Source organism: Hypanus sabinus, chromosome 11, assembly GCF_030144855.1.
Source record: "Hypanus sabinus isolate sHypSab1 chromosome 11, sHypSab1.hap1, whole genome shotgun sequence".
Lineage (NCBI taxonomy): Eukaryota > Metazoa > Chordata > Chondrichthyes > Myliobatiformes > Dasyatidae > Hypanus > Hypanus sabinus.
Genome location: NC_082716.1, coordinates 42,403,884 through 42,422,865, shown reverse-complemented (window position 1 = coordinate 42,422,865; position 18,982 = coordinate 42,403,884). Strand labels below are relative to the sequence as shown.

The 18,982-nt window shown below is 42.6% G+C and overlaps 1 protein-coding gene across 2 annotated transcripts in view; it reads left to right on the top strand.

Annotated features, from left to right (window-relative positions):
* The window catches only part of pomgnt1 (protein O-linked mannose N-acetylglucosaminyltransferase 1 (beta 1,2-)), a 66,620-nt gene that overhangs the window by 35,211 nt on the left and 12,427 nt on the right, over positions 1 to 18,982 (top strand). The window contains exons 15-19 of one of the 2 annotated variants that reach the window (XM_059984210.1): positions 8,719 to 8,847; positions 13,622 to 13,747; positions 14,006 to 14,070; positions 14,813 to 14,857; positions 15,199 to 15,334. In XM_059984210.1, the coding sequence (XP_059840193.1) occupies positions 8,719 to 8,847; positions 13,622 to 13,747; positions 14,006 to 14,070; positions 14,813 to 14,857; positions 15,199 to 15,334 (501 nt within the window). Of the gene's footprint in view, positions 1 to 8,718; positions 8,848 to 13,621; positions 13,748 to 14,005; positions 14,071 to 14,812; positions 14,858 to 15,198; positions 15,335 to 18,982 lie in introns of those variants that run through there. The other variant, XM_059984211.1, reaches the window with a different exon arrangement.

Sequence of the window (18,982 nt, the reverse complement as noted above, 5' to 3'; positions counted from 1 at the left end):
AGGTTCAAGAGCATCAGGACTAGGTAAGCTAGACTGGGTAACATTCTGTGTATCAGTTCCTGGGGAGAAGTTGGATTGTACATAATTGGGTATTTGTCAAGAGTAAGTGGAGTGGTCATTGTGTGAGTGTGCCAGTGTTAGGGTGAGGAATTCAGGCTTTGGTGAGGAGAGATGGAGACCATCGGTAGTGTTACAAATGTGAAGCAACTCTGAGGGGCCGAAGGGTACAAAGTCGCCCCCTCCTTTTTGAGAATCGCAAGATCGCTATTATTTCGGGTCTAAGACCCAGGAAATGAGAGAGAGACATCCAGAATACACAAGGTTTGGAATGTGTCCTGACATCAGCGGAACGGAACCACTGAAAACGGCCATTGTCTCTTGGTGACGGAATTGTGTATTGAGTACTGTACTATTCATTGAAACCCCTCAGGGGACAACCAGAGCGGTCTGGTTGAGGGATTGCATCATCCCAACCTGATTGACATCTGACATCAATTGCAACCCAGCGAAAATCAAAAGACGGCAGCTTGTGGAACTGCAGTGAACTTTATATTTCCATCGGACAATACATTATCCCTTAGACAATGATAGAGCTTATTTCTTATTGATTATTATTATACCCGCACTTTTAGATTTAGTATTCGTCAATACTAGCCCCCACTGGGTTTTGCTATAAAACACTGTCACGGGATTTCTAGCGTTTCTCCTGGTGCGTCTAAAGGGGTTGTTCCCCAGACCCCTCTTTTATCCTTATTCACAGGGTCTCAGATGTCAATCAGATTGGGATGATGCAATCCCTCAACCAGACCTCTCTGGTTGTCCCCTGAGGGGTTTCAATGACCAGTACAGTACTCAATACACAATTCCGTCTCCAAGAGACAATGGCCATTATCAGTGGTTCCATTCCGCTGATGTCAGGACACATTCCAAACCTTGTGTATTCTGGACGTCTCTCTCTCATTTCCTGGGTCTCAGACCCGAAATAATAGCAATCTTGCGATTCTCAAAAAGGAGGGGGCGACTTTGTACCCTTTGGCCCCTCAGAGTTGCTTCACATTCGTAATAGTAGATATTTTTCATTTATTTTTTCTTTCTTTATTGCACAGTTAGGGCAGTGGGGGCGTCAGACAGGAGAGTGAAATGCTCCTCTTGCAAGGTAATTGAAGGCAGGGAGACCTCCAATGTCACTGACGACTGCACCTGCAAGAATGCGTGCGTGCGTGTGTGTTTAACAGAGGGGTCTGTGGACCCCAGATTGGGAGCCCCTGTTCTAAAGGGAAGATGAGGTTATCTATCATGGCTGACAAGGGAAGTCAAAGACAGCATTAACTCAAGAGAGCGATCATATAATATAGCATAAATTAGTGGAGCATTATGTTATTGAATTGGAGGACTGAGTTCATGGCTAAGGAACCAGGTTTGCAGATGACATGAAGATGGGAGGTGTGGCATGTAGTGTTGAGGAAGCAAGAAGTCTGAAGAAAGGCTCAGAATAGGAGAATGGGCAAAGAAGTAGCAGATGGAATATAGTGTAGGGAAGTGTATGGTCATAGAAGAAATAAAGGTGCAGACTATTTTCAAATAAGGGAGAAAATTAAAAAGGAACAGTTGTACAAAGGGACTTAGAAGTCTTCAAGCAGGATTCCCTAATGGTTAACACTGCAGGTTGAGTGCAGCTGAGAAAAGCAAATGCAATGTTAGCATTCATATTGACGGGATTAGAATATAAAAGCAAGGATGTAATGTTGAGGCTTTATAAGGCATTGTGAGCAGTTTTCACCCCCTTTTCTAAGAAGAGGTGTGCTGGTATTGAAGGGAGTACAGAGCAAATTCATGAGAATGATTCTGGGAATGAAAGAGTTAATGTATGAGGGGCATTTGATGGCTCTGGGCTTGTACTTGCCATCAAATATTGAATGGCCTAGATAGAGTGGATGTGGAGAGGATGTTTCCTATTGTGGGGGAGGCTAGGACCAGAGAGCACAGCCTCAGTATAGAGGAATGTCCATTTAGAAAAGAGATAAGGAATTTCTTTACCAGAGGATAGTGAATTTGTGGAATTCATTGCTGCAGATGACAGTGCAGGCTTAGTCATTGGGCAATTTAAAGTGGGGGTCGATAGGTTCTTGATTACTCATGGTGTCAAATGTTACGGGAAGAAGACGAGAATGACGTTGAGGGGGGATAACATCAGCCATGTTGGAATGGCGGAGCAGATTTGAAGGATTGAATGGCCTTATGGTAACAGCTTCTTCCCTCAGGTTCTGAGACTAATGAATACCCTACAACAATTGAGGTCTTGTCACTAGGACTACGAGCTGCTCACCCGTGCAGCATATTACATACACTTTGAATTATATTTCATTAACTTAATATTTTGTTTAATGTGCTGTGTGTGATATGTTTTGTGGGTGTTCATATGTATGTAGTCAGTTGACAATAAACTTGAAATTATTGTTCCAAGATCCCGAATATTATTCCTTTTGTACTGGGTATCGCTTCAGCCACAAATGGATATTCAGAATCAGAAACAGGTTTATTAAAATTGGCATTAAAAAGGGATAATAAGGTAGGGTTCATGGATCATTCAGAAATCTGATGGCGGGGGGAGAAACTGTTCCTAAATCACCTTTGGTGAGTCTTCTGATTTCAGTTCCTCCTACCTGGTGGTAGTACGAGAAGAAGGCATGTCTCACGTGGTGAGGGTCCTTAATAATGGATGCTGCCTTCTTGAGACACTGCCTTTGAAGATGTCCTCAATGGTGGGGAGGGTTGTGTCCGTGGTCGAGCTGGATGAATGCACAACACACCGCTGCCAATTTCAATCTTGTGGATTGGAGCTTCCTTACTAGGTGGTGATTAACCAGTCAGAATACTCTCCACATTTCATTATGTATACTCTATGCATTTGCTGGAGACTTTAGTGACATACCAATCTCTTAAAACTTGTGCCAACCAACTGCAGGAATATTCAAGGGCATGGCTCAATTTCTCGCTGCTGCAATAGAACATTCCCTCCATCTTCAATCATGCCAGTGCCCAAGAGGAGAGGGTGAGCTATTCAATGATTATCTACCAGTGGCACTTACATCTACTGACCTGAAGTGCTTTGAAAGGTAGGTTGTGGCTTGAATTAAACTCCTACCTAAGCAAGGACCTGGACCTGCAATTTACCTATTGCCATAATAGGTTCAGTGGATGCAATCTCACTGGCTCTCCACTAGATCACCTGGACAAAAAGTAATGCCTACGTCAGGCTGCTGTTTATTGATTACAGCTCAGTGTTCAACACAATCATACCTTCGGCTCTAGACAACAAGCTCCAAAACCTGACCCCCTGCACCTCCCTCTACAACTGGATCCTTGACTTCCTCACCGGGAGACCACAATCTGTGCGGATTAGAAATAACGTCTCCTCGCTGACAGTGTACACTGGCACACCTCAAGGATGTGTGCTTAGCCCACTGCTCTACTCTTTCTGCACGCACAACTTTGAGGCTAGGCTCAGCTCAAACACCATCTATACATTTGCTGACAACACAAACATTGTTGGCAGAATTTCACATGGTGACCAGGAGACATACTGGTGTGAAATAGATCAGCTGGCTGAGTGATGTTGCAACAAAGGCCTTGCTCGTAAAACCAAGGACTTCAGGAAATTGAGGGAACATGTACCAGTCCTCATCGAAGGATCAGCAGTGGAAAGGGTGAGCAGTTTCAAGTTCCTGGGTGGCATGGGACCAACAACACACTGCATCGATGGAAATCTGAAAAGATGAACAAATTACCGAGGAAGCGTAGAAGAGAGCTGGGCTGCTGGTCAGATTGAAGGGAGGGGCTTTCGGATCCCTCTGCCCACCATCCTACTAGCTAATGTGCAAGCCATAGAGAACAAGGTGGATGATCTTAAAGGGAGACTCGCCTACTGCAGGGAGATGCAGAACTGCTGTGTATTCTGTTTCACAGAGACCTGGCTCTCCCCTGCCACCCCTGACTGTGCCATCCGACCAGAGGGATTTTCGATCCATTGGATGGACTGCATGGTGTCTTCGGGCAAGACAAGGAGGTGGAGTCTGCCTACTGATCAACACTGCGTGGTGCTCGGACACAGTGGCACTGACAAGCTCCTGCAGTCCGGACCTGGAACATCTGTCAGTGAACTGTCGTCCTTATTATCTGCCACGGGAATTCACCTCGGTCATACTGACAGCGGTCTACATTCCCCACCCCCAGGCGGTCTTGGAGTGTGCTGTGAATACACTGTATGCCAACATCAGTGAACTTGAGACTAGGTATCCGGAGGCTTTGCTCATTACAGATTACAGCTGGGGACCTTAACCAGGCCAACCTCAGAAAAGCGCTGCCAAAGTTATATCAACATGTCTCCTGCTCCACTAGAGGCCCGAATATACTTGACCACTGCTACACAGCAGTCAAAGATGCCTACTGTTCAGTCCAATGACCTCACTTTGGAAAATTGGACCATCAGGCCGCACTCCTCCTCCCGGCTTACAAACAGAAACTGAAGCGGGAGGTCACCGTGTCAAAAGTGTTGCTGCATTGGACAGAGGAAACGGATGAGGTCCTCCGTGGCTGCTTTGAATCGGTGGACTGGTTCGTGTTCAAGGACTCGGCAGCTAACCTTGATGAGTATGCCTCAGCTTGACTAATCTGTTGGAGTTTTTTGAGGCTTGACTAATCTATTGGAGTTTTTTGAGGGTGTAACAAGGATGTTAGACGAGGGTAAGCCAGTAGATGTTGTGTACCTAGATTTTCAGAAGGCATTCGATAAGGTGCCACATAGGAGATTGGTGAGTAAAATCAGAGCTCATGGCATTGGGGGCAGGGTTTCAACATGGATAGAAAACTGGTTGGCAGATAGAAAGCAAAGGGTAGCAGTGAATGGGTGTTTCTCAGACTGGCTGGAGGTGACTAGTGGGGTACCACAGGGCTCTGTATTGGGACCACAGCTCTTTACGATTTATGTCAATGATTTAGATGAGGGCATTGAAAACTATATCAGCAAGTTTGCTGACGATACTAAACTGGGTGGCAGTGTGACATGCGAAGAGGACGTTAGGAGAATACAGGGAGACTTGGATAGGCTGAGTGAGTGGGCAGATGCTTGGCAGATGTTATTCAATGTGAATAAGTGTGAAGTTATCCACTTTGGAAGCTGGAACAAGAGGGCAGAGTATTGTCTGAACGGTGTCGAGTTAAGTAAGGGAGAAATACAAAGAGACCTAGGAGTCCTAGTTCACCAGTCAATGAAGGTGAATGAGCAAGTGCAACAGGCAGTGAAGAGGGCAAATGGAATGTTGGCCTTTGTTACAAGGGGAATTGAATACAAGAGCAAGGATGTTCTTTTGCATTTGTACAGGGCCCTGGTGAGACCACACCTGGAATATTGTGTACAGTTTTGGTCTCCAGGTTTAAGGAAGGACATTCTGGCAATTGAGGAAGTGCAGCGTAGATTCACTAGGTTGATTCCTGGGATGGCAGGGCTGTCTTACGCAGAGAGATTGGAGAGATTGGGCTTGTACACGCTGGAATTGAGGAGATTGAGAGGGGATCTGATTGAAACGTTTAAGATAATTAAAGGATTTGATAGGATTGAGGCAGGAAATATGTTCCAGATGTTGGGAGAGTCCAGTACCAGAGGGCATGGATTGAGAATAAGAGATCAGTTATTTATAACAGAGTTGAGGAAGAGCTTCTTCTCCCAGAGAGTTGTGGAGGTGTGGAATGCACTGCCTCGGAAGACGGTGGAGGCCAATTCTCTGGATGCTTTCAAGAAGGAGCTGGATAGATATCTGATGGATAGGGGAATCAAGGGATATGGGGACAAGGCAGGTACTGGGTATTGATAGTGAATGATCAGCCATGATCTCAGAATGGCGGTGCAGACTCGAGGGGCTGAATGGTCTACTTCTGCACCTATTGTCTATTGTCTGTCATGGACATTATCTGGAAATGCACAGAGGACTGTGTGTCTTGCAAGACGATCCGGGTATTCCCTAACCAGAAGCCTTGGATGAATTATGAGGTCCAGTCCCTTTTGAAGACTAGAGCTGTGGCTTTTAGGTCTGGAGATACCAGTCGCTACATGGAATCCAGGCGTGAGCTCCGGAAAGCCATTAAGGGCGCCAAGAGGCAATATCGAGCCAAGTTGGAAGCCCACGCTAACCAGAGGGATGCCAGTAGACTATGGCAGGGTCTGAATGAGATCACTGGGCGCAAAGAAAAGGCTGGGTATATCAATAACTGTAGTGCTTCTCTTCCTGATGAACTTAACGTATTCTACGCAAGATTCGAACAGGAGCGTCCAGCCCCCTCTGGATGAACCGGACCTGGTGGCATCGAGATTCATCGTCACCGAGGAAGACGTTAGAAGAATCTTCCTGAAGATAAATCCAAGGAAGGTGATGGGCCCAGATGGCGTCCCGGGACAGGTTCTCCGGGCCTGTGCAAGCGAGCTTGCTGGAGTGTTTGCTGACATCTTCAACTGCTCCCTGCTTCAGTATAAGATCCCCTCGTGTTTTAAGAAGGCAACAATAATCCCGGTGCCGAAGAAAAGCAAGGTGGCATGCCTGAATGACTGCCAACCTGTGGCTCTGACATCAATTGCTCTGAAGTGCTTCGAGCGATTGGTTATGGCACACATCAACCATAACCTACCAGTCAACCTCGACGCTTTGCAATTCGCCTACCAAAGCAACAGGTCAATGGCAGATGCCATCTCTCTGGCACTACATTCCTCCTTAGAACACTTGAAGAATAAAGTCACATATGTAAGGCTCCTTTTCATTGACTACAGCTCTGCCCTTAATACCATCATTCCAAATAAACTGATTCCTAAGCTCCGGAACCTGGGTCTTAGCACTCAGATCTGCAGCTGGATCTTCAACTTCCTCACAGACAGGACCCAGGCTGTAAAAATAGGGGACAAGCTCTCCTCTACAATCACTCTGAGCACTGGTGCCCCACAGGCTGTGTACTCAGCCCCCTGCTGTATTTACTGTACACCCATGATTATGTAGCCAAATTTCGATCAAACTCAATGTATAAGTTTGCTGATGACACCACAATTGTAGGCTGCATCTTGGGTAATGATGAGTCTGAGAACAAAGAAGAAATTAAGAACTCGGTGGCATGGTGCGAAGACAATAACCTATCCCTCAAGGTCAGCAAGGCGAAGGGATTGGTTGTTGACTTCAGAAGGAGTAGCGGACCGCATGACCCCATGTACATCGGTGGTGCGCAGGTGGAACAGGTCAAAAGCTTTAAGTTCCTCGGGGTGAATATCACAAGTGACCTGACTTGGACTAATCAAGCAGAGTCCACTGCCAAGAAGGCCCACCAGCGCCTTTACTTCCTGAGAAAGCTGAAGAAATTTGGTCTGTCCCCTAAAACCCTCACTAATTTTTATAGGTGCACTGTAGAAAGCATTCTTCTAGGGTGCATCACAACCTAGTATGGAAGTTGTCCTGTCCAAGACCGGAAGAAGCTGCAGAAGATCGTGAACCTAGCCCAGCACATCACATAAACTAATCTTCTATCCTTGGACTCACTTTACACCACACGCTGTCGGAGCAGTGCTGCCAGGATAATCAAGGATAAGTCCCACCCAGCCAACACACTTTTTGTCCCACTTCCCTCCGGGGGAAGGTTCAGGAACATGAAGATACGTACGGCCAGATTTGGGAACAGCTTCTTTCCAACTGTGATAAGACTGCTGAACAGATCCTGAGCTGGATCTGGGCTGTACCTTCCAAATATCTGGACCTGACTTGCACTACTGTACTTTCCCTTTTCTATTATCTAGTTATGATTTATAATTTAATTTTTTATTATATTTACTTTGATTTGTACTTCAGGGAGCGCAGAGTGCAGAAACAAATACCACTGTGATGATTGTACGCTCTAGTATCAATTGTTTGGTGACAATAAAGTATTTGTATTTGTCACCTTTGCTGCAGATCTATCCTGGGCCCAACAATTACAAAGAATGCTTGATGCAATTACAAGGTGGTATGACAGGGTCTGTATTTCATTAAAAAGTTAAGGAGACTTGGTATGTCACTAAAGGTGCTTGCAAATTTCTACAGATGTGCCATGGAGAGCATTCTAACTGGTTGCATCTGCATCTGTTGTTGAGGTACCATGGCAATGGAGCAAAAGCAGCTGCTGAAATTTGAAAACTTGGCCAGCTCTGTCATTGGCACTAGCTTCCCAGCATTGAGTGTTGTTATTTTCCAAAACATTCAAGTAATTTTGATGTCATTTGAGTCCTGCATAGTGGATCAGATTAGCATCTGTTATGGAGAGGATCATAGAGGTGGAGGGGATGGATTATGTATTTGGGTTTTAACTCAAAATGATGGTTGCTACCACTTGAGCTGTGTTTAGTGTGTTCAGCTGCTCTACTTGTATTGGGAAATCACTGCCTCCTTATTAGACGCCTTTTCCATTGAAGTGTTTGTTCTAAATGACAATATTAAATTAAAATTTGTGATAATTTACAGTGTTTGTAAAGGTAAATGGAGAAAGTTAACTTCTGTTTTAAAGCATTTTGATACATCTATGTTCATATGGTTGATTTTCTTTCTGCTCTACAAATTATCTGTGACTGATGCTGTTATCAGATCAGTATTGCTTGTTGATTACTTGCAGTTCTCCATGGTTGAGATTGAGTGATACTTTGTGTGTAAACCTTAGGGCTATGAGCACACAGCAGAGGACATTGCTCTGCTCTATCGAGTGGAGAGTATGCCAGGGCTTGGATGGGTTCTAAAGAAGAGCCTTTATAAAGATGAGCTGGAGCCAAAGTGGCCAACACCAGAAAAGGTAAGGTTGTTTTAATTCCTAGTCCATTAATTCAATGTTAGTTCCTGTGTGTTATTCTGACAGCTGTTTTAATTTTTTCCATAACGGTCACTTTGAGTGTATCAGTGTGACAATTTTTTTTTCTTTTTGCTCTCTCTTTTCAATTTTTTTTCTTGGCAGGAATTGTAGAAAAATTATCTAAGTATGTATTCTAATTTCCTTTTGAATTTTTATACATTAGTGGAACTGTGCAGTAATTATTTACAAATTATTTTAATTTCTTATGGGGATGAGAGATGAAATCCAAAAAAAAAGCAGAAATACCATGTCCAACTTAAAGAACTCCCTCTTTCTCCCTTCAATTCCTATTGCCTTTGCAATAAGGCATCTATTCAGAGAGTGAGCCATTAAATGGATTTTTTTGGTCAATGTACTTGTATCAGACAACTATTTCCTCTCCTACCCAGGCCAGATCATTTGCATTGTACAGCTAAGGAAAAATTAAAAGAAACCATAATAATTTAGTAAAGATCCCTAAGTTGTCATATTTTGATTAACCAGGATGTGATGTCAAAAATGGAGCAATAATTATTATTGCCAATTGAAAGAGTTGGTGCAAATTCTTGATTCTGTTAGTGTAGTTGGAAATAATTGATTATCTGAAAAGCATTGTCCTATCTTTTGTTGATGGGTAAAGTACAATATTGTAGTCACAGCGTGTCAAAGGTTATAGTAATCAAAGCTGTATTAAAAAGAACTGAGAAGTTGTAACATGAAGGGCTAACTTGCCAGCTGGTCAAAAGCCGCTTCTGCTGTGCCAGTCACTAATTGGCCTGTTCAAAGGATGCGGAGGCATTGGCTCCTGGAGATTAGAGTGTGCCAGATGCTCTGCCTCTTAGCCAAGGCCTTCCTTCAGGCTGGATCACAACCAGGACTGAAGAACAATTGGAAAAGTGTGCTGCTGCAAATAGAAGGGCCCACGCGTACACTTCGGTTGAATGTTTAGTGTTGTAGTTGTGTAATTTGGGACTTGACCAAATACCTGTTTGAGTTAGAAATTAGTGTTTAGTGTTGTAGTTTTGTAACTTAAGGGGCTTAGATAAGTACTTGAGTGACTTCGATACTTAGTTGAGTGTTTCACTGTAAATAAATAGTGAAAGTGCTTGTATGCAATCAGTGTCTCCTGTCCCACTTACTGAATCTGCTTCTGTCAAACATTTGGCATAGTCAGCAAGGATCCAGAGATTGAACAGAAGTTAAGTTTCTTTAGAAGGGAAAATAAGAGAAAGAACTCTGTGTGAGCAGTGTCATGTCCCAGGGTGGACTGACAGCAGTGCGAGATTTGGGAGTCTTGCCAACCTACTTGATGCCTGGAGACTGGTCAGACAAGTTGGACTCCCGTGGGGTGAATATCAGACACCACATAATGTCTGTACTTAATAAGGCAGGTTCCTCAGGGGAAAGGGGAGCCGGAGTGATGCTTTCACAATTGCTGGCAGCCATCGTAAAGCACCAGCAAATAACGATCACACAGAGAGAGCTGGAGACAGCAAGTCTCAAGAATGAGGCGGTGGTGCTGCACCAGAATTGTACCACCATGGAGGAAGCTTCTCATTCAGCACTGACCCAGGCTGAAGAGCTAGAAGACAAGGGTATGAAGATAGCCTGTTGGGTAGTGAAGGTGGAGCATTTGGAGGATGTCCGACAGGCTAACTGGCAAATGGTTCCTATTAAGGTTTGAGCCTTGTTGCTGCAGGGAGGTGATCCAAACGTGCCGATTGGGGATAGGGATACATGGCGAGATGGTGAAGATGGAGGAATCAGAATCGGGTTTATTATCACAGGCATGTGACGTGAAATCTGTTAACTTAGCAACAGTTCAATGCAATACATAATCTAGCAGAGAGAAAAAAATAACAATAAATAAACAAGTAAATCAGTTATGTATATTGAATAGGTTAAAGAAACGTGCAAAAACAGAAATACTGTATATTTTTTTTAAGTGAGGTAGTGTCCAAAGATTCAATGTCCATTTAGGAATTGGATGACAGAGGGGAAGAAGCTGTTTCTGAATCGCTGACTGTGTGCCTTCAGGCTTCTGTACTTCCTACCTGATGGTAACAGTGAGAAAAGGGCATACACTAGGTGCTGGAGGTCCTTAATAAAGGATGCTGCCTTTTTGAAACACCGCTCCCTAAAGATGTCCTGGGTACTTTATAGGCTAGTACCCAAGCTGGAACTGACTTAGACTTGCAACCTTCTGCAGCTTCTTTCAGTCCTGTGCCGTAGCCACTCCATACCAGACAGTGATGCAGCCTGTCAGAATGCTCTCCACGGTACAATTATAGAAGTTTTTAGTGTATTTGTTGGCATGCCAAGTCTCTTCAAACTCCTAATAAAGTATAGCGGCTGTCTTGCTTTCTTGATAACTCCATTGATACGTTGGGACCAAGTTAGATCCTCAGAGATCTTGACACCCAGGAACTTGAAGCTGCTCACTCTCTCCACTTCTGATCCCTCTCTCCACTTCTGATCCCTCTATGAGGATTGGTATGTGTTCCCTCAGCTTACCCTTCCTGAAGTCCACAATCAGCTCTTTTGTCTTACTGACGTTGAGTGCCAGGTTGTTGCTGTGGCACCACTCCACTGGTTAGCATATCTCACTCCTGTACACCCTCTCGTCACCACCTAAGATTCTACCAACAATAGCTGTATCATCAGCAAATTTATAGATGGTATTTGATCTATGCCTAGTCACACAGTCATGTGTATACAGAGAGTAGAACAGTGGGCTAAGCACACACCCCTGAGGTGTGCCAGTGTTGATCATCAGTGAGGAGGATGTTATCATCAGTCCGCACAGATTGTGGTCTTCCAGTTTGGAAGTCGAGGGTCCAATTGCAGAGGGAGGTACAGAGGCCCAGGTTCTGCAACTTATCAAATAGAGCAGAGTTGTATGATTCTCTCTGTACAGCTCAGATCTATGACCACATGATCCCACATGAACCCCATTTCCCATGGGGCCCCTGGGAAATGCCATGGGAGTACTAAAATAGGCCCTTCCGAGGTCAGAGATCAGGGAGTTCTCCACCAAGGAACTAGAGGGATTGGCGGATAGGTACAGGCCAGGCAGAAGCTGGGAAGGCCCCTGGTCACGTGGTTGTTGAGGATATGGGATGATAGGGGTACTGGAATGAGTCTATCTAATAGAAAGAAGGGCGCCTTATGGGGTCTGTTGTTCCAACATGTGATCAACAACACACACAGGATGCTGCTCACTCCCTGTAAATGTAAATAAATCCTTATGGGATTGGGCAGCAGTGTCGGTCAAGGTCAGATACCCTTCCCGCCTTGAGTAGGATTTAAAGCCCTTGGCAGAGTGAAACACAGAAGAGAAAGGGACCAGGGCTCTTTGCCAGTGGTTTTATGTTTTATATGTAGTTTAGTGGGGTGCTTGTGGGGGTTATAGTAGCCTGAGGGCTGACTAGTCATGGTGTTGTATCTTTTGAGGGCTAAAATGTAATGTAAAGGATAAATTTGCCTACTGATCGAAGGCCGCTTCCACGGTGTTGGTTGCTGATTAGCCCATTTGAAAGATGTGGCAGCTGTCTCCCATTAGCTGGCTTTCACGCTGTAACACCATCTTCGGTTTCGGGCCCGCCAGCAGTATAAGGATAGTGTGTGCCAGACGTTCTGACCCTTGATTAGGGACTGGGTCCTTTCAGGCTGGGTCACGACCAGGGCTGCAGAGCCATTGGGAAAGTGTTCTGCTGATATAAGGGCCCCACACAGAGACGGACAGTTTGTTAGTGTTGTGTAACTTGAGGGGGCTTAACAAAGTTCCTGTTTGAGTTAGTAATGTTATTGAATGTGTAGTGTTGCAGTTTTGTTATGCAGGGGGCTCAAATAAGTACTTGTTTGACTTAGATGTTTGGTTGATTGTTTCACTGTTGGTTTGTAAATAAATAGTTATCGTACCTACTTGCAATCAGTATCTTCTATTCCACTGACCAAATCCACAAATCTGCTTCTGCAAAACAAAGTCTTAGTTTTTAAAATGAGTGGGATCCATGGTCATTCTCATAGATGGTGAATTTTTAATAGAAACGTGAATATTTATGAAATTTTAATAACATATAATAATCATACATTAGATAAATGTCAACAGGGGCCAACTTGTCATGTCTGTGCTATGGGGAAATGCCGTGTGTACCTGGTTGAACCAGAATGCTTGTGACATTGACATCTTGCCAAGTGTGGATGAACATACTGGCAATTGTTGCCCAAATCAAAGACTCCACAAGTTATTAATGCATAAGTGCCACTGATGTTATCTGGAAAGTTAAAAAAAAAATCAATGTGCAGCAATTCATTTTTATCCAAGTGGTTTTATCAACACTTTGTTTTGATAAGAGATGTCAGCACAATTGCTTTGAGTGAAATGCTTTCTTTTACATGTTTAAACACTCCATTTGAAGAAATATTTAAAAAAATATCTTCATGCTATCATGCATTACATAGTAATTCTATGAGATAAGAATTTATTTTCTATTTATCAAAGAAAATTTAAGAGTTTATCGTGGTCATGGTGAATACACCTTTAAAGTGCATAGTATACAACTGTGGCATTGAACCAGGATCAGGAACATCATGCAGGCTGAGTGTATTGTTTTGGACAAAGCAAATAAATCAATCAATCAATAAATAATAAAGAAGTAAATAAAAATGCAGCTATATACCCTGATATTTAGTTTAAAGAAGATTATTTGAGTTTTAACTTCTGACTACTTCACAGCTCTGGGACTGGGACATGTGGGTGAGAATGCCTGAGCAAAGAAAAGGTCGGGAATGTATTATCCCAGATGTATCCAGATCGTACCATTTTGGCATCGTTGGACTCAATATGAATGGGTATTTTCATGTAAGTACTAGGTGGTTGTATTAATATAAAGCTGCTCTGATGGGATGATTTAGGGTTGATCAAACCAATTTAGTTATAGTGATAAACAGCTGATGTGTGCTGTGACCTTTCTGGTTGGCTCTTGTATAGTCAGCAGTACCATCAATAGCTAAATGATTAGTGATGAGGGCTTAATTTTAATCTATTTTAATTGAGTTATAATGTTTTGTTGTTGTAAATTAAGACATTTTGTGTAATTCACTTTTTTTTCTTTTGTAGGAAGCTTATTTCAAGAAACACAAGCTCAACACTGTTCCAAATGTGCAGCTCAAAAACGTAGATAGGTATCTTGTACTTTTATCAGTCTTTGGCTCTTTCGACATCTCATTGTGTCCCAAATAGTCTTGTGTGCTTCATTTACCTAATGTTGATATTTGACTTGTATAACTCTATAACAATTACAGCACGGAAACCGGCCATCCTGGTCCTTCTAGTCTATGCCAAACGCTTACTCTCACCTAGTCCCACCTACCTGCACTCAGCCCATAACCCTCCATTCCTTTCCTGTCCATATATCTATCCAATTTTACTTTAAATGACAATACCGAACCTGCCTCTACCACTTCTACTGGAAGCTCATTCCACACAGCTACCACTCTCGATGAGTAAAGAAGTTCCCCCTTGTGTTACCCCTAAACTTTTGACCCTTAACTCTCAGCTCATGTCCTCTTGTTTGAATCTCCCCTACTCTCAATGGAAAAAGTCTATCCACGTCAACGCTATCTATCCCCCTCCTAATTTTAAATACCTCTATCAAGTCCCCCCTCAACCTTCTACTCTCCAAAGAATAAAGACCTAACTTGTTCAACTTTTCTCTGTAACTTAGGTGCTGAAACCCCGACTTTTCGGCAATTTTTGAACCAGAAATTTACTTATGCCCCATTCTTGTATTTAGATCAAAATCTATTTGTTTTTACACTTTATACTAATGATTCTTAACACTAGTGACATTTAAAAGCCATTTTAAAATGTTGTTGATAAAATATCTTTGCATGCTCATGGGCTCAAACTTGACCTCTTTTCCAGTTTGAAAAAGGATGCATATGAGAATGAAATTCACAAGCTGGTAAGGTAATGTAGTGCTTTGTTTAAATAAAACTGCTCTTCTTCTCACTTGTTTTCTTTCTGATCCTGTTTCCTGTTTAATATTTATATAGAATAAGAGGACAGGGTGTAAAAGCAGCTACTGAATTGTTTAGCTTTTCATTTCAAGAATTTCTGTGATTGGAAAATGTTTACTTCGTACCATTACCTTTAATAAGCAGTGATCATGTTTAACTACCCTTAGTAGTAATCAAGCAGTTTGGTAATTGTTGGTTAACTAAAATGAACCTGCTCTTTGCAGTATATACAACATAGCTTAACTTCAGTTGACCTCTTGGATTTCTAATAATTGGTGGTTATTCCTGCAGTGAGGCCAAGGTTCTAGACCATACCAAAAACCCCTGTGAAGATAGTTTCATTCCAGACACCGAAGGAAAAATCTACATAATGTACATTCGAATGGAACAGGAAGATGATTTTATAACCTGGACACAGTTAGCAAAGGTAAGAGGGGTTTTCTTCTGGTTTGAGCCTCAAAAAGTGACTCATAAAGAGGCACAAGAAATATTATTCTGAAATTAGAAAGTACTTGACTGTGTAAGCATGGTGTACCTGCATTATGTTTGGGAGAATCCCATACTGATTTGTGGTTCAACAGATGAAATGTGGGGTTTTCCTCCTGTTTAAGGAATGGTAAAACTAAGAGGCATCTGATCATTGTAAAGGGATTTACCTTGATTGGAATGTAAGTCATGAGTTTCGGGGGAATGGTTTAAGTAGTTTGTAGACAATACCAGAACTGACTTTGTTACTGTTGTAAAGCTGTAGAATTTAGGAAAATATAAGAGATTTGCTTAGGGTGAAGAAAAGTGGCAATTGGAGTCTATGGGATTGTTTGGGAGGTGGCAGGGCGAGGGTGAAAACAAGGCAAAAGAATAAATGGAAATAGGGAAAATATGAAGTGCAGAAGACCAGATGACGTTTTACAGATTCCTCAAGATAGCTTGCAGGTCAGTAAGGTAATTACAAAGGTAGTTTATCAATGGAGAAATGGAACGTAAAAGAAAGGAAATCATGCTAGAGTTATGTGAAACATTAAACATACAGTTCAGAATTCTGCGTAGCTCTGGTCATTGCATTTTAGGAATTGTGAAGCACTAGAGATTATTAAGAGGATATGTACAAGTTACCATGGCTGAGAGAGATAGTTTTGGGAAATGATTAACTAGGTTATGCTTGTTTACTTCAAAACAAAAAGCTGTGGCAGGTGCATAAATGTGCATAAAATAGTGGCGTAGAAAGTTTCTTTGTATTTTCTCTTTCCTTCCCAGAGAAAATGTATCACCTTAATGGTAAGATAACAGGGCTGTAAAAGAGTTTAACATGTTCTTCTATCCAGGTGCAGTGAGGACAGAAACATTTACTGCATTTAATTAGTGGGCGAGCGGTCACTGGGTTATAACCTGCAAGGTTGGGGGAAGAAAATTGGGATATGTTTCTGATTTAAATTGAAGTTTAAGAGAGAGTTGGTGACAATTCCTTCTGGAGTTTTTGTACCAGTTTTAAAAAACCCCGTTGGGATTTGTCCGTGGAGTGGGAGATCACCGAGAGAGTTGGCGATAATTCCTTGTTGAGTTGATATGCCAGTGTTTAAAAGCGAGCTGGGCATGTCAGAACTTGTCTGCAGAGTTTAAGATGGCCTGGTTATTAGTCACTTGGCAAGGGTCAATGAAAAGAAATGGTGCAAGTGGTGTGGGCCCATGTTAACAATGAGAGGCTTTGGCTCAACTGGCAGAGGCTCCAAGTAATTTTCTGGAAAGTTCTTTTTCTTTAATGATACATAGCCAGTGCATTGAGAAGGAAACATAGAAAACCTACAGCACAATAGAGGCCCTTCGGCCCACAATGCTGTGCCGAACATGTACTTTCTTTAGAAGTCCAGGAGTCACTTAAAAGAGCCTATTGTATCCGCCCCCACCACTGTTGCCGGCAGCCCATTCCACACACTCACCACTCTGAGTAAAACAACTTACCCCTGACATCTCCTCTTTACCTGCTTCCAAGCACCTTAAAACTATGCCCTCTTGTGTTGGCCATGATCCAGGCATAATGGCATGTTCTTTGTGAGAGATAAGGGAGCTCTGGGAGATCACCAGTCTCCCTGATAACTACATCTGCACAAAGTGCTTCGAGCTGCAGCTCCTAAGAGACCATGTTAAGGAACAGGAGCTCCATCGGGATGACCTTTGCCTCATACGGGAAAATGAGGTGGTGATATATAGGAGCTACAGGGAGGTATTCACCCCTAAGTTGCTGGGGGAAGGTAGCTGTGTGACTGTCAGGGAATAAGCAGCTAATGCAGAGTCACCATTCTCCTCCATAATAATTATACAGCTGGGAGGAGAGAGGTGACCTACCAGGGGAAGACGCAGCGACTGGCACAGAGTCTGTCTTTGTGGCTCAGAAGCGGTGGGGGGGGGGGGGGGGGGAGAAGAGGTGTGCAGTATTGGTAGGGGATTCCGTAGTTACAGGAGGTTCTGTGTTTGTGACACACCCTGATGGTATGAAGCCTCCCAAGTGCCAGGGCCCTCTTGGATGAGGTCCACACCATTCTAAAGGGGGAGGGTGAAGAGACGGTTGTTGTATTGGTACTAACAACATGGGTAGGAAAAGGAATGGGGTCTTAGAGAATATAGGGAGTTGGGTAGAAAGCTGTAAAGCAGGGCCTCAAGAAAAGTAATCTTGATTTCTGCCTGTGTCATGTGCCAGTGAGAGTAAGAATAGAATGATTTGTCAGATGAAAGTGTGGCTGAGGAATTGGTGCAGGGAGCAGGGTTTCAGATCTCTTCTGGGAAGGTATGACCTGTACAAAAGGGACGTGTCACACCTAAACTCAAGGGGCACCAATATCTTTGGTTTGCTAGAGCTGTTTGGAAGTGTTTAAACTAATTTGGCAGTGGGATAGGAACTGGAGTGAAAGGGCTGAGGATGGAGCAAGTGGTACACAAGTAGGTGCAGTGTATAGTGGGACTGTGAAGAAGGACAGGCAGAACATATGACAAAATTGCAGTCAGTGGGGTGAGTTAAAGTATGGGGCGGCACAAAATCAAAACCTGATTAAAAACAGAACTGAAGATGTTATATTTGAATGCATGCAGTATGTGGAATAAGGTAGATGTTCTTGTAGAACAGTCAGAGATTGGCAGGTGTGACATTGTGGATATTACTAAGTCACAACTGAAAGAGTATCATGGTTGGGAGCTTAACATCCAAGGATAGGCGTTGTATTGAAAGAACAGACAGGTAGACAGAGGGAGTGGTGTGGCTCTGTTGGTAAAAAATGAAATCAAATCTTTAGAAAGGGGTGACTTTGGATCTCATAAATATCATTGATTAAATCAGTAAGTTTTTCAATTCCATAATCTTCAAGGGTGATAATTTGTTCTATCACTAATTCATCAGGACCTGCTGTTTTTCCTTTCTTCATCTTATTTGTTGCATTACGAACTTCAGATTTTAAAATACTTGGACTGTCAATGTTCTTCTTAATTTCTGGTTTTTCACCTTGATAATTTTCAAACAATTCCTGAATATACTCAGTCCATCTGTTCATAATCTCATCTTTTTCCATGATAATGGTACCATCCTTTGCTTTCAAATATCCACCTGAAGAATAGAGGAGCTTTTCACCAGTAATATTCTTGATTTGTTGATGTATCATTTTTGGATCGGTAATAGGGATTCTTTCTAGTTGCTCACATTCCTGGTTTAACCATTCTTCTTTGGCTTTTTGACATAAGCTTTTAACTTTTTTATCTAAGGACTTATATTCTATAGGATTTGTTTTCTTCCGTCTCCTTTCTTCCATTAGATTTTTGACTTCATCTGTCATCCATGTATTCTCTGTGCTGTTTTACTTTTTTGGGAATCACTGACTTTGCTGATTCTACGAAGGCATCTTTTAGAGAGTTAAACTTCATTTCTACATGATTGTTATCATCTTCAACATACTCTATTTCTAGACTTTGAAATCTATTCCTTACTTCAATGGTAAATTTTTGTTCTTAAGTTTTCTTCTTTAATTAATTGTGAGTAGTCAAGGGATTGATCAGGTTTTACTTCTTTAGTTTAAGTTTAATTTTACATGACATA